This window comes from Papaver somniferum, chromosome 8, assembly GCF_003573695.1.
Source record: "Papaver somniferum cultivar HN1 chromosome 8, ASM357369v1, whole genome shotgun sequence".
Classification (NCBI taxonomy): domain Eukaryota; kingdom Viridiplantae; phylum Streptophyta; class Magnoliopsida; order Ranunculales; family Papaveraceae; genus Papaver; species Papaver somniferum.
Window position 1 is genome coordinate 149,800,550 of NC_039365.1, and position 23,778 is coordinate 149,824,327.

Here is a 23,778-nt window from a genome sequence, read left to right on the forward strand (position 1 = left end):
TGATGCTTCAGATTATGCTATTGGTGTTGTGCTAGGTCAGCGAGAAAATAAGTTACTTCATGTGATTTACTATGCTAGCAAAACTCTGAATGATGCCCAGTTGAACTATACCACTACGGAGAAGGAACTATTAGCTATTGTGTTTGCCTTAGACAAGTTTAGATCCTACCTCTTAGGTTCTAAGGTCAATCTTTACTGATCATGCTTTGAAGTATCTTCTTTCCAAGAAGGATACTAAACCTAGATTGATTAGATGGATCCTATTGTTGCAGGAATTTTCCTTAGACATTAGAGATAAAAAAAGGTGCAGAAAATGTAGTAGCAGACCACTTGTCTAGGCTTGTTGTGGATACCCTTAATGATTCTCCTCCTGTTAGGGATAGTTTTCCTGATGAACAACTGTTCTTTGTTACCCAAGCACCTTGGTATGCGAATATAGTGAATTATCTTGTTACTGGTCGAATGCCCCAACATTGGGGTAAACAAGATCGTTCTAGGTTTTTAGCCGAGGTGAAGCACTTCTTTTGGGATGATCCTTATTTGTTTAAGTATTATCCAGACCAGATTATTAGGAGATGTATACCTGAGAGTGACCAGTCCAGTATTATTTCCTTTTGTCATAATCATGCTTGTGGGGGTCACTTTAGTGCTAAGAAGACTGCTGCTAAAATATTGCAGTATGGATTCTATTGGCCTTCGTTGTTTAAAGACTCTCACAATTACTGTGTTACTTGTGAACGTTGCCAGAAATTAGGAACCATTTCCCGTAGGAACATGATGCCCTTGAACCCTATTTTAGTTGTTGAGGTCTTTGATGTGTGGGGTATTGACTTTATGGGTCCGTTTCCTAATTCTTTTGGTAACTTATACATCCTTGTCGTTGTAGACTATGTCTCTAAGTGGATTGAGGCAGTTGCATGTAAGACTAATAACCATAGGGTTGTGATTGAGTTCTTGAAGAAATAAAGAATTATTGTTTTTGGGTTATTTCTTATATTTGTGAAAATCATTATCTACACTATAACCTTTATTTATTCTGATCCTTAAAACTAACTAGCGATGCATCAAAGAACTTTCTTCAACGAAATTTTATTATTGAATTATACTTATAGACTTGCTTAATGCTCGATTTTGGTTTATGAAAGGTTCATCACGTTTGGATATTTTTTCAATTAAAGAGTGTTGGACATTTTCAAAAATTATATATGACATGCTTTTGAATAAATGATTATGATTAATGTTTCAGGGTTCCTCATAATTGTTTATAATCGACTAATTTTATGATCAGATCAAGGATATCCATATCATTGATTAGGACCATGTAATGTCACAAGAAAAGCTAGTGTGTAATATTTGCAATTGTACATATATGATGGATTGTTTACTTATCACCACAGTGATACTAAACTCTTATCTTGTAAGTATTGTATATTTTGAGTCCTTTTAGTTTGACTTAACGATTAGAACAATACTGCTCACAAGTAGTTTTGGTTCACACGTTTAAACAAGCATTAAGTTTATCTAAATGTTTCATATACATGTAATATGATATCTACCCACACGTGACTATTACTCCGATGTATTAGGTTGAACATTAGAATTATTTGAGTTTGTTAATACATGATAGGACAAAATTCTCCCACAGGGATTCTAGTTGTGGTATTAAACAAACATCATGTTATGTGTATGAGAAGGTAAAATATGTACTGATGTTTTTAATGTCTCACATTGTTCCTTGATAAGGTTTTACCCACAGGAGAATCTTATTGAAGGTATGAAACTATTGTAAGCTTAATTGTCATTTATCTCTATTATAAATTTCATATTTTGTTCTTATAATTGTTGATTGTGATTATTTTGTAGACTTTTAATGGTCCATTTTCTGGAAAATAAAATTGTTTATCACCTGATGATTTTTCGCGTTACTGTGTACATCTAACAATTGCATTATGAATCTCAATCCGTGGATGTTTTCTCGAACATTCATTATTCAAATTGAGAGGCTATTATAGAGAAAGTGAAAATCATAAAGTCTGATAAAGGTAGTGAATATTGTGAAAGGTATGACAAAACAGGATAATATCCTAAATCTTTTACGTAGTGTCTCCAAAAGTTTGGATTTGTTGCTCAATACACAAGGCCAACTTATCCTTGGCATAATGGTGTATAACAAAAGGCAAAATCATACTTTTATGAAAATGGTTAGAAGCATGATGAGTTATGCATAATGACCACATATCAGTGAATGTATGTTCTTTCAATAACTATGTAATTTAAATAGATTTCCGAATAAAGCAGTTTCAAAGACACACTTTGGACTAGAATGGCTGGAAACCTAGTTTAAATCACCTTTAAGTTATGGTTGTTCAGTTGGAGGTGAGGGCTTACATTCCAAAGGATGAAAATTGGATTTGGAAACTATATATTATTGGTTCATTGGTTTTTCTAAATAATTCGAATGCCATTCTTTAACATTCTAACCGTAGTATGAGACTTATTGAAACCGAAAATATAAATTCGTTAATGATGGCATAATCAGTGGGAGTACGTGGATATATCTGTTCAAGAAATCATGATAATGATCCCTTTATTTAAGATTTATATAGATATTATGAATCTTCTCATTATCAGAATGTTAGATAATGAAAGACCACAAATTACTGATCCAATACTCCATAATATAACTACTGCCAATAATCTTTTTTTTAATAACAACATGATCCAGCATTAAGAAGGTCTCAACAGAGATTGCAAGAAAGTTATTCATGTTGTTTCTGTGATTTTCTTACAAGAATTTATTACATTTTGATATGTAATGATGTGTAATAATTTTTGGAAAGACTCGGTTTTCGGTTCACAAATATTATGTGTAATAATTTTGATTAATGGATTGATGCTATGTGATCAAAAATCATTTGTTGAAATTCAGGTCTCGGATATTGTTTAATTGCTCGAAAGACACAAATCAGTTGTTTGAAAGTGGGTCTTTCTGGCCTTATACAACTGTAATATAAATTTTAAACGGTATAAAGCAAGACTTATTGCCAAAGATTTTACTCTGAAATGATGCGTAATTATAAATAAGTTTTTCTCTCGTGTCAAAGAAAGACTTATTCAGAATTATCATAGTATTGTTAGTAGCTCAGTATGACCTAAGAGTTGCATTAATTAAATGTGAAAATAGCTTTATTAATGATAAATTTTAGTTTACAAATTTTAGAAATCAAATTATGAAATTTAAGCAGCCTCCCATAATGGTATATGAAATTCAACAAAACTATAAATGTTTCAAGTTTTGGATGAAATTACTACAGATTTATGCATATACCTCAAGATCAGTGGGAGAAATTCATACTCTTGGTCTTGTATGTTAAGACATACTACCTACGAGTAGTGATTTTAACTTTATTCATATCTCTATATTTTTTGAAATAAAGGATATCAATGAAGCTTACCATGTGATAGTAATATCATATGGATTACTAAAGCTCTCATATAAGGCCTATATCGAATATTCTAGGAATTTTGAGATAATAACATATTTAACAGATTTTATTTCATGTTGGATAAAAGATATAAATTTAATCTTCATTATGTCTTAATTCTGATATGAAACTTTAAGAAGTTGTTGATATGTTAAAGAATCGAAGAACAAATTACAGGAAAGCTATCAAGAATTTTGAGATACTATTTTAACTTATGTCTTATAATTAGTTAGCAAACCCAACAAGAGTTGATTGGGTTTTCAGACTTCAATTTTTGTGGATGTGTGGATTCTATAAAGGAAGAATCCATCAATACTAGTTCCACAATTGAGTTTGAATATTTATGACTACGATACTTAGATACTTAAGATTTATCTCTACATTGCTGAAATTTATCGTCTTAGCTTCGCAGCATTAAATCTCGATATGTATACGAAGGGAACAAAACACATGAACCTTGAGTATATATGCGTGAATTAGGAAATTCAGAAACAATAGGTGTTCATTTATCGCTTATGCACAATTGCATTCGGAGATGCACTTAATGAATAATTACCTTTCAAGACCTCTTAAGAAAAGATTAAAATCTCAGGTCTGTGGGAGTAATTGATTATTGAACTCAGCTAATTTATGTGCTTACTTTTGGACACTTATTGAGCTCTTATTAATGTTATTCTGAATTATTTCTGTATCCACGTTTAGTATACATTTATGTGAATGGATGAATGTTAACAGAAATCATCTTTCTCAAAGACATCACTTGACCATTATGATACTCCAATTTAAGGCCTAGTTGAGAAAGGTACTCATGTTGTGATACATGGAAGGGAACATGTTAATAACAAGACAATGTGCAACCGCTATGACTCGCATGAATAGCTTATTTGATCAAGGTATTACGTTAACCACTAGAGTTATTATTTAGCAATTACGCGCGCCTTATGTTTCCTGCAATTAACCATTTATAGGTTATCACATGGACCAGTGGGAGAATGTAAGATAATTTCTTATATGATAATTATCTCTATTAGGCTCATGTGAGAATCTGGTTATATTTAGGATATTGCTAAATATCTAATCCATGGTTTATATAAGGAGTTAGTATCCTATTTACGCTCTTCCTTGATGGACGGTCAAGATCTAAAGTCCAATACTAAAACCCTAGGAACTTGGTCCCCTCTCTACCTATAAAAGAGAAACAATATCCATCACTATTGTGTCTAAGAAGGAACCACTCATTACAACTAAGGTCAAGAGAGAGAAACCATGACCTCCACAAGGTATTATCCCTGCTCCAAAGATGATCGGTGTATGATGGATTTGCGATCCCAGGTATTCCGTATAAACCTATTCTTGCATATTAAATTTGTGTGATTATCATGAAGTTCAACGATCCTAATTAACGATCTGATAAATTAAAATTATATTTACTTGATAAGAAACAAGAGAAGTTTTTCTCTTCATCTTGTTAATATTCTCCTGAGACAGAAGTTTTGGTCTTCCGATGTAGGATCCAAAAGGAGCAATACCAAAACCACTGTAAATCCTAGTAATGAGACAAAGAAAGCCAGAACTTTTTCTTACCAAGTTCATACCAATCATTTGACGAATGGTAGACCGGAGAAGTAAATATTCGCTCCTTGAATGATGTAGCAGACAAATTCAGCCACAATCCTGGTCCACTGTTTTTTGTCAATGGTGCTTGTAATGAGATTGGCATTGACCAACTTTCCAAAAGCTTTCACAAATAAATATGGGTCCTATTAACCTATATACCGGTATAGAGGTTAAGGTAAAATAAAATATTATATTTTTGTATTGGGTATTACCATTTACTTGGAAATATTAGTTTTTATTGGAAAGGTTATATCTATAAAGTTTCATTTCCTAATTTACCCCTCAGAGACTTATATCGTATTTCATTAACAACAGAACCAAATCAGAAAGGAAAAAGAAACTTCAGTATTTTTGGATGCTTAAAATGATTTTCCATTGACCACAATATCATATGTACGTCCATACGGTGTCTTGTTAAATGACTGTGAAAAGAAAAAAAAGTCTCGTCCAAAGAACTACTATGTATTATGTACCAAACTTCACTTCACACATCTCCTCTCTGTTTTATTTTTTAAACATCTCTGAATTTTATCTATCACTTTCTCTTAAGCTTGAGATTAAATTAAGATTTGATGTTTTTATGAAATATGGCGTACAAGATTCAATTTAATTCATATGCGGGTCTCAATCTCAAAACCTCGATCTCAAATAAATGTAGTTTAAGTTTTTGGGTAAAAAAACAGAGCATCACTTTGGAAATAAAAAAATTTGTTCCTCTGATGTTTTTTTCTTTCAAGCATTTACTCTTGTGTTTTAAGATTGGGGCAATGAACGAATGATTTAATAATACACTATTTGTTATTGATCTAATATTTTAAGATTGGATAAAATTGTAATCAATTTCTGAAACGATTAGAGTAATTAAAAATTGGGAATAAAATCTGTGTATATATAGGGTTTCTCACTAGATCTAACTACGGCAGAATGAAAGATTCACCAAATATTTAAATTATTGTAAAAAACAGTATGATTAGGCTTTTAGAATAAACAAAAATGGAGAAGAACAAGCTAGAAAAAGAGAAGCAGAAAACGAAGAAGGAAAGAAGATCAGTGAGATAAGAAGAGAGATCGATATTTCGAGGGTAATAATGGAACACAATCTCAATTTTAGAGAAGATTAACTATCGGGGCAAAATTTTTTATTTTATTAGCTGATTTCATTTTCTCATGCAATTAGAATATACAAGTTAACAAGACCCAATAAATATGCATCATTTATCAACGTTTCCTCATCCTTCCAAGGAACAGTTGTGCAAACCAGAAGCATACACACATCATTTGGTGAAGGTCTCACACTCTCAGGTTGTGGAATAATAAAATCACTATCACAAGGTAAATCCAATAATTCATCAATCATGATGCAGTTAACGAGAATGATTTTTTCCTTGATAATGGTTTTGAAACAGCAGTTGTGAATGTCTGCATCGTTCAAGTTAACATAAAACAAACTAAACATCTTAGCGTGAGCAGTTCCTATTCCCCGGTGAATACAACCACATTCATGCTCGACCATAAACCGATTAAATTCACGAACATCAACAAACGCATCATAAGTTCTTTCGATATAGACGTTACGAGCATGCTTATTAATGGAATTAAATTGGAGACTAACATCAAAATAGAGTTCACGAACTTCATCATTTATTCAGATATTCCTACTACTAGAACTTTCTCCATGATGATTTCTCTTCCTCAACATGTTTAATTTCAAAATAATCACCAAAAACAATTAGAGTACTTACCAGGTATTGAACTGTTAAAGATGGTGGTTCACGAAATTTGTGATAAAACAAGAAATGAATGATCACCCATTGAAGAGAAACTCGATATGAGTCCAAAGATAACAAGAAATCAAGATTTTATTAAGAAATGATCTTGGTGATGGAAATGGTTACATAACCTTTGTGTTTATTTTCTAGTTCTCGAACTGTTAAAAAGAGGAAGAAAAAGAAATAGGTGATAAAAACAAGAATTTTTTTCTCTTTTTATGTGAAGTTTTGTGACCGTTCATGAACCGGTTACGATGGTTCCGGAACCGCTTGACCTTTATTGGTTTTAATCATGGCATGTGAGTTGCACGTGTGTGATTCAAGAAGAGTAAACAATGTTTGGTTTGTAGTTTTTCTTTTTCTGTTATATTAGTTTAAATACGAAAGAATGTGTTAGAGCAATGCTCAGTTGAACCCACCAAGCGTTGGTATGTAAAGTTTGGTTTTAATATTTTAGTATTAAAACTCAATTAGAGTCGCTTGATTAAATGTACTAGAGTAAACTTCGTTTAGGTTAGACTAGAAAGTCTAGGAATATTGAGACATACAAGTATTACCTTGAATATATGAAGATCATGAAGACGTATCGACTACAATGAAGACATCATCCTTCCACTTGAGGTTAGTGATACTGACTTGACTTGTTTCCATTCCTATCATTAGTTTCAAGTCGTTTAAGATTGAAAACATAATATGCAAGGTTATATTTAATACTCTAGTATTAGACTAGGTCATTTTATTATGATCAAAGCGTCAAGGATGAATATTTTATTAAGAAGTATAACGTTTATATTTTGAACTTCGTAAATGTGACATCGACATAATCTATGTAACTCGTTGCTTGATTGTGTATTGTATATATGTGTGACTTCATCCTAGAAAACTATGTTTTATTACACGCGTTTTAAGGAAGTACATATGCAAAAACTTGTTTCGTAATCGAAAAAAAATCAATTGGCGTTTTGGTCCGGTTTTCATTGAAGATCTATTGGATGACCAATTTGAACCTAGGTAAAAAATTTAGTAAAACCGATCTTGACTTATGTTGAGTGTTATGGTAGAACCAATCTTTACCTAGTTTGGGATATACGGTAGAACCGATCTTGACTTATGTTGAGAGACTTGGTAGAACCGATCCTTACATATATTAGGGTAAATGGTAGAACCGATCCTAGCTTATGTTGGGAGTTTTGGTAGAACCGATGCTTACCTATATTTAGAGACTTGGTAGAACCGATCTTAACCTATATTAGGAGTCATGGTAGAACCGGTCCCAAGAGCAAAACCGATCCTCTATATTAACATATTACTTTACGGTTTTGTGTGAGTTTGAAAATAGGAAATTTCCGGATGTCGACATAATTTGAACATGAATATAATTCTTATCTTTTATTAAGATATTCCTTGATACTCAAGGTGATCCCAATCTTAAATATTGAGAATCTTTTAATTAAATTTTTTGATTATATGTATTTAAGTTGCCAGCAAATCAAAAACATATCTCTTGGAAAGTTATATAAGTTAAGTGCTAAACTAATATTAGATATTTTCTAATGAGAGATTTCGGAATTACAAGTTGGATATTAGTTGGAAATAAGAAAACCGAAATTAGGTACTTATTACATATCTTGAGAATATTTTCGGTTTTGAAATTTCCTTGTTGTCCAAACAACCTTGGTCTATAATTGTTGAGTTTGCATTTCTTGCAAACTTTCCTAAGAGCTAAGCAAACTTCATTCGTATTGTTTCTGGTGGAGCCGTATATCCGGAGAGGAAAGTAACCTAATTGGGCAAATTCTCTTACGACTGCTCGTTTAAAGACTTCTGTGGGATCAAGAAGCTCTACGAGTACCGTTAGTTGGAAACTAGGTAATTGCACTGTTATTTTAGTTTTCGATTATTTATTTGATTGGATAACGGTTGTTGAAACTTTGATTTCACGTAGTTTGATTATTCTTGAGAGCCTTATCTTCTGACATAAGGGTCACTCAAACTAGATCAAAGTATTGACGAGATCTTTAAAACTATTTTTAGATCAAAAGACAATTTGTGATCATCCATTGTTAACAAACTCCGTTTTGTGTGTGATCGATCATAAGTGTATTCAAGTTTGTGGTGTGCAGGTACAAAAGAAGGCAATTGAAGATTTCAAGATAAAAAGATTTTTTTTATTTGTTTTCATATCTCGTGATTTGTGCACACATCTTGATCGGCTGGGGTCCGCCTTAAATTAGATTTATCTTTGATAGATTTGATCATATAATCGTATTGATTGGTAATTATCATTTGGAGTTATTTTTCAATAACCGAATCTGATAGTTGTGAATCCGGATCTAAGTTACTGATTTGGATTGATCTTACCCGACAAAGGAGTTTACTAGTTTAAACGAAAGAGCCTTTGTAAAAAGTCAAAACTCAACGAATCCTTTTCTAAAAGATTATTGGAGTATTTATCAAACAACTTTGTTCCTTTACTATTTGGAAGACGATCAAAAGAAGTTGAGTGCTTAAGATTTTACATTGGTAAAACAACTCAAGATAGTAATTTTGTCTTGGGATTCACTTGCGTGACCAGACAGTTGTAGATGCAGGTATACCGAGGGAACTAAGTAACTAGGGGTCGATTACTTGGTCTCAACTATACGAAGTTGGCTTTGTTCTTTGTATAACAACTTAATTCTAAGAGTATTCAAAACTGGACTAGGTCCCGAGGTTTTTCTGCATTTGTGGTTTCCTCGTTAAAAAAATCTTGTTGTGTCATTTACTTTACTTCCGTTTTATGATGATTTTATTATAATAAAGTGAATAACACATGTACGTTAAACCCTAATCACTTGACTTTGATCCTATAGTCAAACGGTCTTGTATCGTAACTATTGTCAAGTGAATACCTTGTTGTTGTATTGTCTCGACTTTGTCCATAGACGATCACACTTGGTATCAGACTTATCGGTTGAAACGAAAAAGAGTGGTATATTTGGGTACCCTCGTAATTTCAGAATGATAGAGAAATCTCATAGCATTTATAACTTTTTATCCAAAAAAATTTTCATGGGTCATGTTCTTGTCTCTTGCTTAGGGAGTCAGATAGGAAGGTAGAAGTTTGTATTCATAGTAGCATAATTATCGAGGACTATGTATAATTCGACTAAAATTCCAGACCCCCCAACCATATTTTGGTTGCGCTTCTTCCAAATCTTCCAAAGCTTCGACCCAACCAACTTTTATTACCGAGTTAACATTGGAAAAACACAATTGGATAAGTACTCGTAACACAAACGCTTTTTCGAGCTCATTCAAATAATTTGGTCAAAATAGTATGGGTTTTCTCGCGTTCTTCCATTGTAGAGTCGTAAAACAAAATTCCCAGAGACATATATTTCACCGGAATTTAATCAATGAAGTTGTGACAGTTGTCACTCTTTACTGTATATTGAAGAAGTTCTTCCTATTTCCCACCTGATTGTCACTTTACTTGGTCGAATGAAGCAATATCTCCCTCATATTAGGAAGTACAAATATAATGATGAAACTCATATATATAAACAACATTCATAATTTAGATTTTTCACATTATAAGATACATATAAAATATATAATTAAGTTCAAAAATCGAATTAGAGAAAAATACACTATCCACGTTTGAAGTCCTTAAAGTAGAACGAATTTACCGTGCCCCACTAACGTTGTAGTATTACTTGAACGCCTTGAATCATATGGTCTTCATGACGTATTAAATATAAACGCTACCATGAGACTGAGTCCTATTGGCTAGATTTGGATGTTAGATTAGCCAAAAAGTGTTGCAATTCAAAATAAAAATGTTGTCTATTTGCTAACACGAGTTCTCTCTCGTAGAAATTGCTCGCATGTGAACTAGTAACGAGATAGTTGCACTGAATGGTTCAGCGCAATCAAAATCACCTTTTCACGGAATAGTTCATCGCATCTAGATTCAGCGCAACCTAAATCTAATTTTCGCTGAATGATTCAGCGCAGCTTCCTAAATCTATTATTCGCTAAATGATTCAGCGCATCTAGTATGCTAGACTAGAACTACCACATGACTTGGGAGGTTGTCCTAGCTGACGTGGACTTCCAATCTAGATGCTAGATTAGAAAACCATAGGACTAAACCTGAATATCTTTAGACCCATTTTCTGACAATATCATGATGATACCGTACACATCAGGCGTACCTGACTACCCACCTCTTACTTTCTTAAAGTGTTCTTGCTCTTCATTTTGAGATATATGACCACGCAGTGCACCTTCTCCGGTCACTTGTTTAACATTACACTCTTAAGATTCCGAGTGAAATTTTGTCAACTTGAAAAGTTGCATGATGATTGAACAACTTTATTTCTTATTTTTCCTTTGACTCATTATGAGAATCTTTTTTTTTTTAGAATTTTTTTTTATAAAGGAATTTTGTACAACTATACCAGAAGCTTTTTCATACTCTAGTGCCTTTTTCCATAGTGAACGAGCCAGTTTGCGCATCCACCTAGTCAGGCAAATTGGCGAAAATGACAATGCCTCTTATGGGGTGCTAATCTAGCAGCTAGATTGGCAATCCACGTCAGCTAGGACAACCACCCAAGTCTTATGTGAGTGATAATCTAGCAGCTAGATTAGCAGTCCACGTCAGCTGTACCACCGCCCAACGATGAACCGTTCAGCGCCCAGATCAAAAACAAATTTCCCAGCGCTGAATCATTCCGCGAAAAGGTGGTTTTCTCAGCGCTGAATCATTCAACGAAACTATTTAGCTGCTAGTTCACATGCTAGCAACTGGTAGAAGAGAGAACTAGTGTTAACTTTTAGGGCACACTTTTTTTTTGAATTGCAACACTTAACTGCTAAGGGTAATTCCCATGGAATGAACAAACTTGGAGTTTGTTCATTTTGCTCCCATTATGGAATGAACAAACATGAAAAATGGATGTTCAAATCAACAAATCTGTTGATTTGAACATCGAGTCGGAACATCCAGCCCACATCTGTGGTAACGACGGGCGATATTCTACCAATGCTGGCGTCAGAAGAAATGACGCGCGTTCATGCAAAAAACGCCAGAGACACTTGCATTGACGTCCGCGACTCTTGGATTGACGCCAAGTACAATCCCTGATTATTTTACTACTTTTTAACCTTATTTTATCTCACTTTATCCTATTTTATCTCACTTAAATATTTTATTTTTCATCTTTATCCTACAAAATATTTTATATTAAAAAGAAATACTAGTGGGGCCCTAGAAAACCAAATCTGTTCATTTTGCTCTGCTTTACCATAGTGGGGAAACCCGTTTGACCATCCACGTGGCTCAACAAAATTTTGAGTTTGAACATTATCACAGGAACTGCTCTAATCTAGCACCTTTAATCTAGCCCATAAGGCTTAGTTGATAGTTTTACTGTTAGAGACCGCAGTCAAAGGACGTAAATGCAATTTAAACAGCAAATCAAGGATCACATTGCATTTTATTAAAAAACAATGAACAACTAAATAAGACAATTGTTGGTCTTCTTTGTTTCCCCCCTCCTTCCCATTTTCCACATCCATAAACCCTAGAAAATAGAGTTAAACCCTAGCTACTGTGCTTTCAATGGCGTCGTCTTTGGTGAAATCCCTACTCAAAACTTCTTCTTCATCATCCTTAAGCTCTTCTCTTAGATCAGTCATCTCTATATCTTCTCGCTCATACGCTAGGGTTTCAGCAAAAGAGAAGTATCAGAAAGAGAGTGAAAAAGAAGAGATAGTCCCAGTATTTGAATCAGATGTTTGTGATGCCCCAGCTTCTGGAATCAGTAAACCCTTATCAGAAATCCTTAAAGAACTCAGCAAAAGAATTCCCGATGCACTTATCAAAACCCGTTCTGAAAAGGGGTTTACCATGAGATACATTCCCTGGTAATCACATTTTTTAAGTTCGTTTTTTTCTTCTAAGCATCTACTGTCTGTTTATAAGCTAAGAAAATAAAATTCATTTTAAACCCATGATTGATGTTTAAGCTTATTATTGGTTTCTGATATTAGTAGACTGATTCTAGAAGTTGGAATACCATATAATTTATTTCTTAGGGGCCTGACATTTGAGGTCAGTTCAGAGCTGTACTTCGCTATATTGCAGATCAGAAGTTTCAGGCCTATTTGAACTGTTATGTTCTTCCGAACAAGGCTTAATCCTTTAATATCTGCTAAGAGAGTTTCATTTTTATTTGAAAATGAATCATTATAAGAATAATGAGAAACTAATGTCATGACATGTTTATTTCTGTGTGATTTGCTTTATGGTTAAGAATGTTTGTGTCTAATAGCTTATTTATGTTGTAAACATTGATATTCATATTGCATACCTTAACCTTTGAATCGATAGGAATCTTCGGGAACTACTATCGTGGTGGTACCCAGAATGTAGTAATGATGCTCCCAATGCTATGATACTCCTTGGCCACAGCTCTACTTTGTATCTTAATTATGGATTGGAGTTACATGTGGGCTGTATTTGTATTTTATCACATTTTCGTGTCAAAGTTGATCCTGTATGAGAATCAAGTAATCACCACCACTAACTAGCCGGGATATGGATGAAACAAGTAGGGCTTGGTCTCACCATGTCTTAGTCGTTTCAGTCATTCTTGCCTCTTTGTTGAAATATTTGAATAACCTTGTATGTGGAACTATAGTAGAAATGTGAAAGCCACGAAATCATATCAAGTGAAATAGAGGAAAGTAAATACTGAGTTTGGAAAATTTGAGATCTAGAGGGTTGAATGGGCTCCTAGCTTCTGTTTTGCCAATTAGGTTTCTTAAGATTTGAATTTCTCCCATGATTAAAAAAACAATAGCTTTGGGTTAAGAATGTATGATATTGGTTTTTTGGGGTTTCGCTTATAGACTTAGACACAAGAAACAAAACACAAAAATGATCAGAAAAATTCTTGCTGACAAGTGCATTGCTCGTTTGTTTCTTGCAGGCACATTGTGAATAGAATTCTGAATGTACACGCTCCAGGTATAGTTTAATTATTTTTTTTGGTAATCACAAGAACATGTTTTGTAACCTATCAAGCTTTGCAAGTTTCTGAGTGTTTTATGTCTTCATTGTTTGTAGAATGGTCAGGTGAGGTCAGAGACATCAAATATTCTGCTGATGGGAAATACGTATCAGTCATATATCGTGTTACACTATATGGAACTGATGCCAAGGTATCATTTTCACACTATATATTGATATACATGTGTTGCAACTTGCGTGTAATTGTGCATTCATAGTTTGAAATGGAATCCTTTGGAGTGGAAATTGCTACTCTGCCAGGAAATCTTGAAACATGATAAGACAGATTAAGATTTTGAGAAGCCAAGGCAGTTAATGATGTAGTTGATAAAACAGGCGATGAAAATATCTCACATTACGTTTATTTTCACTTTTCTTCGTAATTGGTAGCTTATGATGTCTTCTGCTATCTTGTTTATCTTCAGTCAAGTTGCTTCATACCAATTTATATAATTACATTGAACTGAATTACTGGTATGTACCCTATACAGAGTCAGAGATGGTTCGGTCAACTTTTTGAATTAGCAATATCTACCATATGATAAATTTCAACTAGCTTTCCTCTCTGTTGTTGATGTGTTGTTAGTGATCATTCTTGGAATTGACCATATTTTACATAATTGCCATCAGATTCTTTTGTTTTTCGTTTTGTGGGGTATCTTGATTGCTGATGACTTGAATACTTGAGACAGATTTACAGGGAATCGACTGGAACTGTATCTGTGGATGACAAGATTTCTGGAGATCCAGTTCAGAAGGCAGAATCAATGGCATTTCGTCGTGCTTGTGCACGCCTTGGTCTGGGGCTTCATCTGTATCATGATGATCTGTCATAAAAATGAAGAGAAGATACAACAGTTTTCTCCTAGGATTAACTTTTTGCGCCCTATCTGGATCACTTACTTTGGTCAAACTTTTAAGAATTCAAAAGCATCCTCCGACTGATGTTGATGAGGGCATGTGGATGTGTTCTCGGAGTTCTCTTGTTTATATCAGCAAGACTAGTCTTTTAGTGTTTTGGTAGTGTTGATGTGTTAGTTTGACAACAATTGCAAATTTTACATGTATATTTTAATAAAATATCTTGCAAATTGTCTGTTAAGAATGTAAAGAACTTGAAATGTAGTTTGCATGAATTTTGAAAGGACCTTGAGCTCAAAAACAAGGTGATTTCAAAGACATGCTTTCTGAGGTCACACGAGGCTACGCTGTCTTTTACTGCTTTTTGATTTTAAGAGATCGAAATTTTAACGGACAATACAGAAGAGGATAGATCAGAATTTTGTTTTCTTTTTTCTTTTTATACTGTAAAGAACACAATACAGAAGAGAGGTATCTCTGATACTTCTCAATGACTAAATACAGATTTTTTTCACATTTGCAGGCACAAATCCATGAACTAGTATTACAACAAGCATCCAAAACATTTCATAGTTCAAACAAATTGCAGTAGACACTAAATTGAGTGCTCTCGTATACAAATCTCTGTTAATTTCCATATGAGTGTCTATTTTTATGCCCGAGTCACTTTTTGAATTGGTAAATTTTGAGGAACGCTGCGAACCATGTAGCAGCTCCAAGCTGCAAGGACATCGGACACAGTTAGAAAATTAAGAAATCTTTATTCGTATTCAAACTTCTGCGGTTTCAAACAAGAACACAACTCAGGTATCAAGTAAAGCACAGAATACTTAGAAAACGGAATGGGAACTACAGTAAAACATAAGAAAGTTTAAGAGAACCCCAAACTAGCTGATGATCTCGTGGAAACCTAGTTGTTTCCTTAAGTTCTTTACTGTAGCAAACCTCAAGGCCTAAAGCACCTAATTTATAGGGCAAATGCAGCAATATAACAAATGATAGGGTAGTTATCCCAGACACTCCTCAAGATAGATGACATGATCAAAATGAGGATTCTTGTCAAGCATCAGTTGTTAGATACCACGAAACCAAAAATAGTGAGGAGGTAAATATGTAAAACATTCTGATATATGAAGCACATCATGACATAAAGTCTTATTTAGGTTAGTTATGACTTCAGAGTCTCACCTTGAATATTATTTCTTTGGCATGTGAATCACACAGCGTAAGCACTTCCCTTCTCTCATCAGCTCAAAGGCGTTATTGATATCCTCAAATGCCAAGTCGTGAGTGATGAACTCGTCAACTTGAATTTCCTGCAAATTAATAACTCAAATATTACCAGTTGACACATCCCATCTAGATTTTTTCTTGTTTTCTTTTTAAAATTTGAGTTTCTTGCAGCTTCCATTCCTTAACCAGTTGATACATTTACGAAAGTACAAGTTCACATTTTAAGCCTGGTTCATCGAGTTCAAGTTCAAAGAAAATCGGTGGATCTAAGATTGTATCTATAGGTATATATAGTATCATCTTCTTCTCCTCTGTGTTTTTCTTCCTTGGGTATCAAACCAAATTATTCATTACAATTACCTGACAGTTTCCGCAATACTAACCTTTTTCATGTACATATCCACCAACGATGGAAGATCTGATTTTGGTTTCCACCCTCCAAATAAAGTACCCTTCAAAGTCTTGCCAGATAAAAGTAATCCATAATGGGTCTTAGTCTCTGGATTTACTTTTGGTACACCAAGAGTAATAGTCACACCCCAACCCTGCAGAAACAAAACAAACAATAAAACAAAGCTAGTTTTCTTTTTGAGACATACAAAGCTAGTTGAGTAGAGAAGCTAGTGAGCTAAATACAATTTGGGTCACAGTTTAAAGAAAATTTACGTCGCAACATGATTGCAGGGCAGTAGTTATCATTCCTGTGTCACCAATGCATTCAAAAGAATAATCAGCCCCTCCATCAGTTATACGCTTGATAACCTGGAAATAAAGTGTTAAATCTTTTTTATTATCCTTTCACAGATCGTTCCCAAAAAAGTTCCCCATTACAACAATAGCTAGTGGCTACTGAATAACCCACACATGAACAGCATAATAAAAGAAGAAAGATCAGGTCGAGCCTAAGAAGCGTGCTTCCAAGATACTAACTTAAGCATTTTGGTATTGAACTTGAAAAATGTGACTTAGCAGTTTCAAAATGCGTTCTTGGAATGAAATGACAATGTATGAATACCTGTTGAATGGGTTCACCACAATCAGCTGGATTTATAAAGTCCGTCACACCAAATGCCTTTCCTGCATCAAGAAATCACCATATTAACAGATCAGAACTTTGTAAGTGAACAGAAACAAACAGCAGAAGCTGCTAGAAGCTGAGCTTTTGATTACCTTTTTCGTACTTGTCAGGATTAGTATCAATCCCAATTATTCTAGATGCACCTCTTAGTCTAGCACCTTGTGCAACCTATTCATACAAAAATTTCAAAAAATTAATCCGTAGTGTCTCTCATTATGGAAGTAAAAACTATTCCAGAGATTGGAGCTCCTACGGGTTGTCATAAAGTTCCCAACACTTACAGAAAGGCCAACAGTTCCGAGGCCAAAAATGGCTACATTTGATCCTTTGGATATGTCAGCAACCTTCCAAGCAGCACCAAGACCTAGTAAAACGAAACCAAATTATCAAATGTATTGATCGCTGACCAAATTATATAAACTAAGTTGCAGCTAAGAACGTTGGCATTTCAAGCAACACAAAAAAGAACAAAAGGGAACTGAAGAGTAATACGCACGGACGACAACATGTGTTTGATCCGCTAACAAGATTATCTATGAAAGATACAAACTTACCCGCAGCCACTCCGCAACTGAGCAAGCAAATTTTCTCTAATGGCACAGTTGAGCTAATTTTAACGGCACATCCCGAGTGCACCACTGTATATTCACTAAAACTTGAAACAGCACAGTAATGATAAATGGGTTTTCCTTTTATTGAGAAGCGAGTTTTTTGATCACTATGCATTAGCCCTCTCCTTTCCATTCCCAAGACTTGGCACATATTGCTCTTCCCTGAGGTGCAGTGTTTGCATGTCATGCATTCTCCAGTGAATACCGTGATTACATGATCACCCTCATTGAACTCGGTGACTCCCTCCCCAATGCTCTCAACTATCCTGTCAAGTTGCTAGGATTCAGCTTAGAGGTCACAATACATTATTGGAAAATATACAAGCGCCAAGAAACCTATTTTTACAAGACTGATATGAGTTTAGGGTCATGTAATGTGGGTTTTATACTTGGGTCATGGTCAATCTAGGAGCATTGTACCATGACTTGAATTAGGAAGTTCAAGATAGTTGCGACGAAGTTTTGACAAAATAATATTTGGATACTTGAGTTGTATGGGATTTCCCTATGCCAACTTTTCCTAAAATATGTATCACAAAAATCAAATGAAAAGAAGAATCGAAATAGAGAACACACCCTGACGCCTCATGCCCAAAAATCCGAGGAAATAGGGGAGCAAAAGCCTGCCAAAATTACCAGACATTGAAATGTTTGTCTTAAATCACAATAACTTTCCAATCCAAAACATACCCAAAATCTCTTGCCATTAAACCCACTATATTCTTGAATTAACCCAAAGATACCCTCCCTTTAAAACCCTATCCTAGAGAACCAAAAATTCTAGTACACTTATCTTTCGAAGAAATGAGCGTACAGTTTCTCTAGGATGATTCTGAACTATTCGTTGTTTTTTTTTTTAGGATAATTCAACTCGGAGAGAATGGTGTCGAGCTGATATAAGTTTCATACCTAGAACTGAATTACACAAGAATCTAAATGTTGAAATCGAGGATGAATATAACAAATGCTTATTTGTACTTAAAAGAGAATGTTAATCAGAAAACAGGTACTGCACACATCTTTCCTGAATTGGTAGCATAGCTGTCTGAGCTGATATAAGTTTCATAACTAGATCTTTCCTGAAGCCTTAGTTACTGTTGTTCCAGAACTAGCAACTAAACGGAATGAAATTGGTAATATTAGCTCATTCAACAAACCAAGGCTTACTGAACTAGTGTTCTCAGGTCTAAACTCAAGTGCATAATTGAAGACGCCATAGCACCCATAACCGATGAATCAAGACTAAATAAACATTATTACACACGTTTTAATTTAGCAGACACCCAACTATATTTCTTTATGTACGATAAATGCTAATCGCCTAATCAAAAACTAGCAAATCCATCAAAGAATACATTTCCCTATGGAAAAGTTTGTTCGAATTATTTTCTCATTCAACATCCAAAAAAGTGTAAAGACATTGCAAAGTAATTAGAAATACCTCTGATTCCCATTGAGTGACATCGCTACGGCAAAGGGATGTACAAACAACTTTAATACGAATTTCCATGGGTTGAGGTGGATCAACCTCAACTTCCTCTATTACCATTGCTTCTCCTCTTCCCCATGCAACAGCAGCTGTAAAATTCAGAGCCCAAATACACAAACAACAAATAAATTCAGACCCAAGAGACACAAATTAGAAGTGGAGAATATGAACAAATTTTAAAATTTTAAGCAGAAGTTATAAATAACGATGAAGAAATTCAAAGTAGTAATATGAAATGAGATTCCGTTACCTTTGCAGGTAATGGTGGACATTTCTAATAGCAAATGAATGAAACTGGAAAATGAGGAGAGAGAGAGAGAGCTTTCATAGAGGAGCTGGTGGTAGGTAAGGGAATAAGGACTACCAACCTCCACTCTCTATTGAGGTCTGCTACTATTACATTACAAGGGTGAATTCCAGAAAATTAGTTGACCTCAGTTAAATAAAATAAATAAATGCTGGTACTGTAAATGTGAATTAGCTCAAGACTGATAGAGCCGTAGAGGGCTCTGTAAATCTTTTTTCCTTATTTTCTTTCCATTATTGGGCGAAGGTAAGAGAACCCTTCTGCTACAGCTCTTGGTTAAGCGCAGAAGAAGTTACCCATTAGGATTTTGAAAAGTGAGGTTTCTTCTTTTCCGGTAAGAAGAAATTCTGGAGAATCCTGCTGAGAGATACGGACCAGACTAGACAATGATCCACTTGAAATTTAGAGATGTTTCAGGCCTGAATAATAATTACATTCACAATCTTAAGACAAACAAACTGTGGTTCTTGTTTTCACCTTAGATGGTTAATAAGAGAATTCGAGTTTTTAGTTAACAATGCCATTGAAGTTCAGAGTAACATTTTGATACACTTCCTGAGACAAGACAAAAGTAGGATTGTAATTACTAAGTACTTCAATGTATGAACCCAAATGTTTAATATGTTTTTGGCTTCAAAACATGGGTCTGCAAGCTTGTTTCCGACCAAAAAAAGTGTCAATAGATGTTTGCCATCATCATTCATCATCGTCTGGATCAACGTCCTTAACCTTCACATCAGCGTCTTCTCCAAATTGAATGCAATTGTCAATTTGTGCTAGGACATGTCTAATACTGCAAATGACAGAAAAAATTCAAATCAATAACTGCACCACACATAGATTCCACACCCATGCCGTTCAACACACACACAGAGAGAGAGAGAGATTACCTGCTCTCCTTCCTCAAGTCGAGAGGCATAAAGCTCACCATGCTATACTCATCAACCTAGTTTTCCACCAAAAGGGTCAGTATTCCGTAAAAACGATGCCAAAATGATAAGACATTCAAGAGTAGAGAATGAAAATATAACACCAGTTCCGGGGTGGGCTACATACTAGTTCAATCAAAGCTTTATTCAACTTTTGAAACTGAGGTGCCATACGTTGATTTAATTCTGCTAATAGAACAGTTGGTTCAGGATCTAGATAACTGCAAGCAGTAAAAAAAGATTAATATGACATCAAGACACGACATATGATAGGAAGATAATAAAAAAAGAAAGGAAATCCATAGTATAGAGGGCACCCACTCGTTAATTCCCCTTTTATCTCTCACAAGATCCATTTTGGAAAGAATGTTGATATGGGGTAGCTCAAGCTGAACCATTGCGGAAAGTGAAGCCATACAACCACTTATAAATTTGGTCACATCTGTCATGAACTGTTACAGGCACCATTTTAAAATGTTTAGGCTAACAGAAGTCTGATGTTATACTTTCGTAGAAAACAGAATTTAACTGAAGTCTGATGTTATACTTTCGTATAAAATAGAATTTAACTAAGAGTCTAAGACAAACCTGTGAGTCAAGCAAGTAGACAACACAAACGTTGTAATTCTTGCGCTTCAAATGTTCCACAAAGTTACGAAGAACAGGAACATGAGAAAAGAGTTCTATCTGACCTGTACATAGTTAAACCAACACAAAAGATTAAGAAGTTCTTATGATCCAGAAAATGCAAAACATGAGAAGAAAACTCCTTGCACATCTGAGGTTCACTTAGACACTGGTGATAGTATATCAGGAATCATACATGAAAGAATCAACATAGACAGGCTTATTAAAACTAATATCACATAAACTGACATATGAATTTCTCAAATAGAGAAGAAACAATAGATATTGTGGTCCAACCACATGCCAAAATGAATAATCATCCTTAGAGCAAGGGCTATGGGGTTGATCCCCTCAATCAAAATGATAGAGCTTATCAAATTTGACTCTACTATGGGTAGACAGAAACCCTCTTTCACCCCATTCTCTATCAAACCCTCAACCGAGTGAAGGAGAGTATGATAGTCTCCACTATACGGCACTGAATTTGCCGTCTGAAAAAGTTGAACTAAAACGGCACATTAAGAGCCTTATGAAAAGGAAATTGAACTGATACAGCTATCAATATGCTGTTCGAGTAGTAAAAAGATATTATACGGCTCTTCATCTGCTGTTTTAGTAGGAAAGTAGTTTATACGGCTGTTGATTGGCCGTTTGAGACCAAAACAGTTGCATGCGGCAGTTTAACTCCCCTATAGTGTGTTGTTTTCTCTAATTGCCATAGTAGCAATTACACTCTATCATACAGACTATCACCCATTTTGAAAGGGATAGGGAGTGTTAAAACACTCTATCCCATAGCCCTTGCTCTTACTAAGTTCACAAGCTGCATTTACAACTAGAAGCAATAATATGCCAAAAACATAGATCACAGATATAAAGAGAACGAAAACTACAAGAGGTTCACTCGAGAAATATAACATAGAAACTAAAGTGTGAAACAGGAAATACCTGGGCAATCAAAAACTAGATAGTCATCATCCAAGTAGTTTTCCAACTCCTCGTCCAACCAATCATGCAAATTATCTTCAAGGTGCCTGGACGTGACAGTCAAGGGAATCCAAATTGTACAGAGAAAATTTTATAGTGATTAACGAATCTATTTCACCACAAATGCAGCCTAAACTAGTATAAAATAGACAAGAATCAATTCAGTTGAGAGGATACTCCATGCAATAGATAAGTCCCCCATTAGGACCTAGTCCAAGTTCCTCCATAACATCCTCCAGAGATATGAGTTCTCTAATATCTGAAAACAAATAAACCCTCTAATTATATACAAATGGGAAAAAAAAAAACCAAAGAAAACATATCCAGAAAAGATTAAAAAAAAAAAAAAGGATTCTCAGTTTAATTACCCATAGCTACAGGATAGTCAAAATTCTCTGCTGCCGGATCAAGGTTCACAATATTGATCCTTCTCCCAACAGTTTCACAGTGTTGGTACAAACCAGAACAGTATGTTGACTGATTGAATCAAGCATAAGAATAAACACAAAATTAGCTCGACAAAGTTCTCCATATCAATGAAATTTACAGTAAATGAATACAGAAACTAAAAATTACCTTTCCACTACCAGCAGGACCGATGACTAGCTGTGCGTAACCCATGATAAAAATAAACTATGTGTATCTCCGAAACCCTAGATTTCTACAACTAATTGACGAATGAAGAACGAAAGAAACTGAAGAATCTAAAAACCCTAGTAACTGCAACAGCAGCGTAAGCAGCACACCAAATAGCAGCAGCAAATAAGAAGTTGAGTACGTTTGAAAAGTTCATAATCCTTCCTCAATCGCCTCTTTCATCAACCTCCGAACCCTAAAACCTCTGCAACAGTTTCGGAGAGGAGAAGAAAAGAGAACCGCAGTCTACTAGTTGATTAAGACCGGTTTTGTATGATTCACACTAAAATACTTTTGACTAAAGGGAAGAATTGGTAACTACGTGGGCTTCGCGGCCCTACAATGCATTGAGTCATTGACTAGGAACCATTGTTGGGGGACCATGGTTTTTTTTGGGACCATGGTCTTGTTAGGCCACCTTTCTTATACTTATAAGGGGTGTCCTAAAATGTGGAAATGACTAACCTATTCTTAACCTAATTTAATTTAAAACTAACCTAATAACCACACATATATATATATAACCACCACCTCCTCCCACCATCGCCGCCCACCACTACTACCTCCGATTACCACCACCACCTCTATATATATAACTTAATTTAAATCATTAACAAATGTATTCTCACAAACCCATTATTTGTCATTCGTTTTTGGTTGAAAAAATGAGTATTAACCATCAAAATGAGTTGAAAATGGAAGTTGCAGAGAAAAGTTCGGTTAGGAATTATGTAAAAAACTTTGTCGAACTAACCGAACCTAATGAAAATGATGAACATGAAGAACATTTTGGCTATTTCGCACAAATAACTCCCAACCGAACATCAATTCGGTTACGTTGCAGAAAACTTTTCCGAACCGAACTGGTCAGTTCGGTTACGTCATAGAAAACTTTTCCCAACCGAACTGGTCAGTTCGGTTACGTCACTAAAAACATTTCCCAACCGAACAATAGTTCGGTTACGTCGCAAAAAAAAATTCCTAACCGAAAACGTCGCAACAAATATTTCCTTAACTGTTCGGTTACGTCGCAAAAAGCATTTCCGAACCGAACTTTAGTTCGGTTACGTCGCAAAAAATGTTTGA

At 34.8% G+C, this 23,778-nt stretch overlaps 3 protein-coding genes across 3 annotated transcripts; 1 reads left to right on the forward strand and 2 right to left on the reverse strand.

Annotated features, from left to right (window-relative positions):
* Window positions 1-12,403: 12,403 nt before the first annotated feature.
* On the forward strand, window positions 12,404-14,896 carry LOC113303477 (DNA repair RAD52-like protein 1, mitochondrial). Its single transcript, XM_026552505.1, has 4 exons — window positions 12,404-12,787; window positions 13,855-13,892; window positions 13,992-14,086; window positions 14,627-14,896. Exons 1-4 carry the CDS (start codon window positions 12,483-12,485, stop codon window positions 14,768-14,770), a joined length of 582 nt encoding a protein of 193 aa, XP_026408290.1. The 5' UTR covers window positions 12,404-12,482; the 3' UTR covers window positions 14,771-14,896.
* A 308-nt stretch (window positions 14,897-15,204) lies between these two features.
* On the reverse strand, window positions 15,205-19,597 carry LOC113303476 (alcohol dehydrogenase-like 6). Its single transcript, XM_026552504.1, has 11 exons — window positions 19,457-19,597; window positions 19,159-19,295; window positions 18,294-18,340; window positions 17,661-17,983; window positions 17,388-17,470; window positions 17,199-17,274; window positions 17,044-17,105; window positions 16,695-16,790; window positions 16,412-16,573; window positions 15,984-16,111; window positions 15,205-15,515 (listed from the first exon to the last, which is right to left on the reverse strand). The coding sequence occupies exons 1-10, from the start codon at window positions 19,476-19,478 to the stop codon at window positions 15,992-15,994; spliced, it is 1,128 nt and encodes a 375-aa protein (XP_026408289.1). The 5' UTR covers window positions 19,479-19,597; the 3' UTR covers window positions 15,205-15,515; window positions 15,984-15,991.
* Window positions 19,598-19,924: 327 nt separating this feature from the next.
* LOC113303478 (GPN-loop GTPase 3-like) lies at window positions 19,925-22,959 on the reverse strand. Its single transcript, XM_026552506.1, has 9 exons — window positions 22,633-22,959; window positions 22,425-22,533; window positions 22,234-22,315; window positions 22,018-22,103; window positions 21,031-21,134; window positions 20,764-20,894; window positions 20,570-20,663; window positions 20,404-20,459; window positions 19,925-20,306 (listed from the first exon to the last, which is right to left on the reverse strand). Exons 1-9 carry the CDS (start codon window positions 22,675-22,677, stop codon window positions 20,210-20,212), a joined length of 804 nt encoding a protein of 267 aa, XP_026408291.1. The 5' UTR covers window positions 22,678-22,959; the 3' UTR covers window positions 19,925-20,209.
* Between the last annotated feature and the right edge of the window lie 819 nt (window positions 22,960-23,778).

Coding starts and splice junctions, on each gene's coding strand:
- LOC113303477 (XM_026552505.1), top strand. CDS start 12,483: ATGGCGTCGTCTTTGGTGAAATCCCTACTCAAAACTTCTTCTTCATCA. Junction 13,893..13,991: donor TCTGAATGTACACGCTCCAG/GTATAGTTTAAT, acceptor CATTGTTTGTAG/AATGGTCAGGTGAGGTCAGA. Junction 14,087..14,626: donor TATATGGAACTGATGCCAAG/GTATCATTTTCA, acceptor TACTTGAGACAG/ATTTACAGGGAATCGACTGG.
- LOC113303478 (XM_026552506.1), bottom strand. CDS start 22,677: ATGGGTTACGCACAGCTAGTCATCGGTCCTGCTGGTAGTGGAAAG. Junction 22,104..22,233: donor GGACTTATCTATTGCATGGA/GTATCCTCTCAA, acceptor TGTCACGTCCAG/GCACCTTGAAGATAATTTGC. Junction 20,307..20,403: donor GACTTGAGGAAGGAGAGCAG/GTAATCTCTCTC, acceptor TGTCATTTGCAG/TATTAGACATGTCCTAGCAC.
- LOC113303476 (XM_026552504.1), bottom strand. CDS start 19,478: ATGTCCACCATTACCTGCAAAG. Junction 17,984..18,293: donor TTTGGGCATGAGGCGTCAGG/GTGTGTTCTCTA, acceptor GCAACTTGACAG/GATAGTTGAGAGCATTGGGG. Junction 16,112..16,411: donor TGGATATGTACATGAAAAAG/GTTAGTATTGCG, acceptor ATTAATTTGCAG/GAAATTCAAGTTGACGAGTT.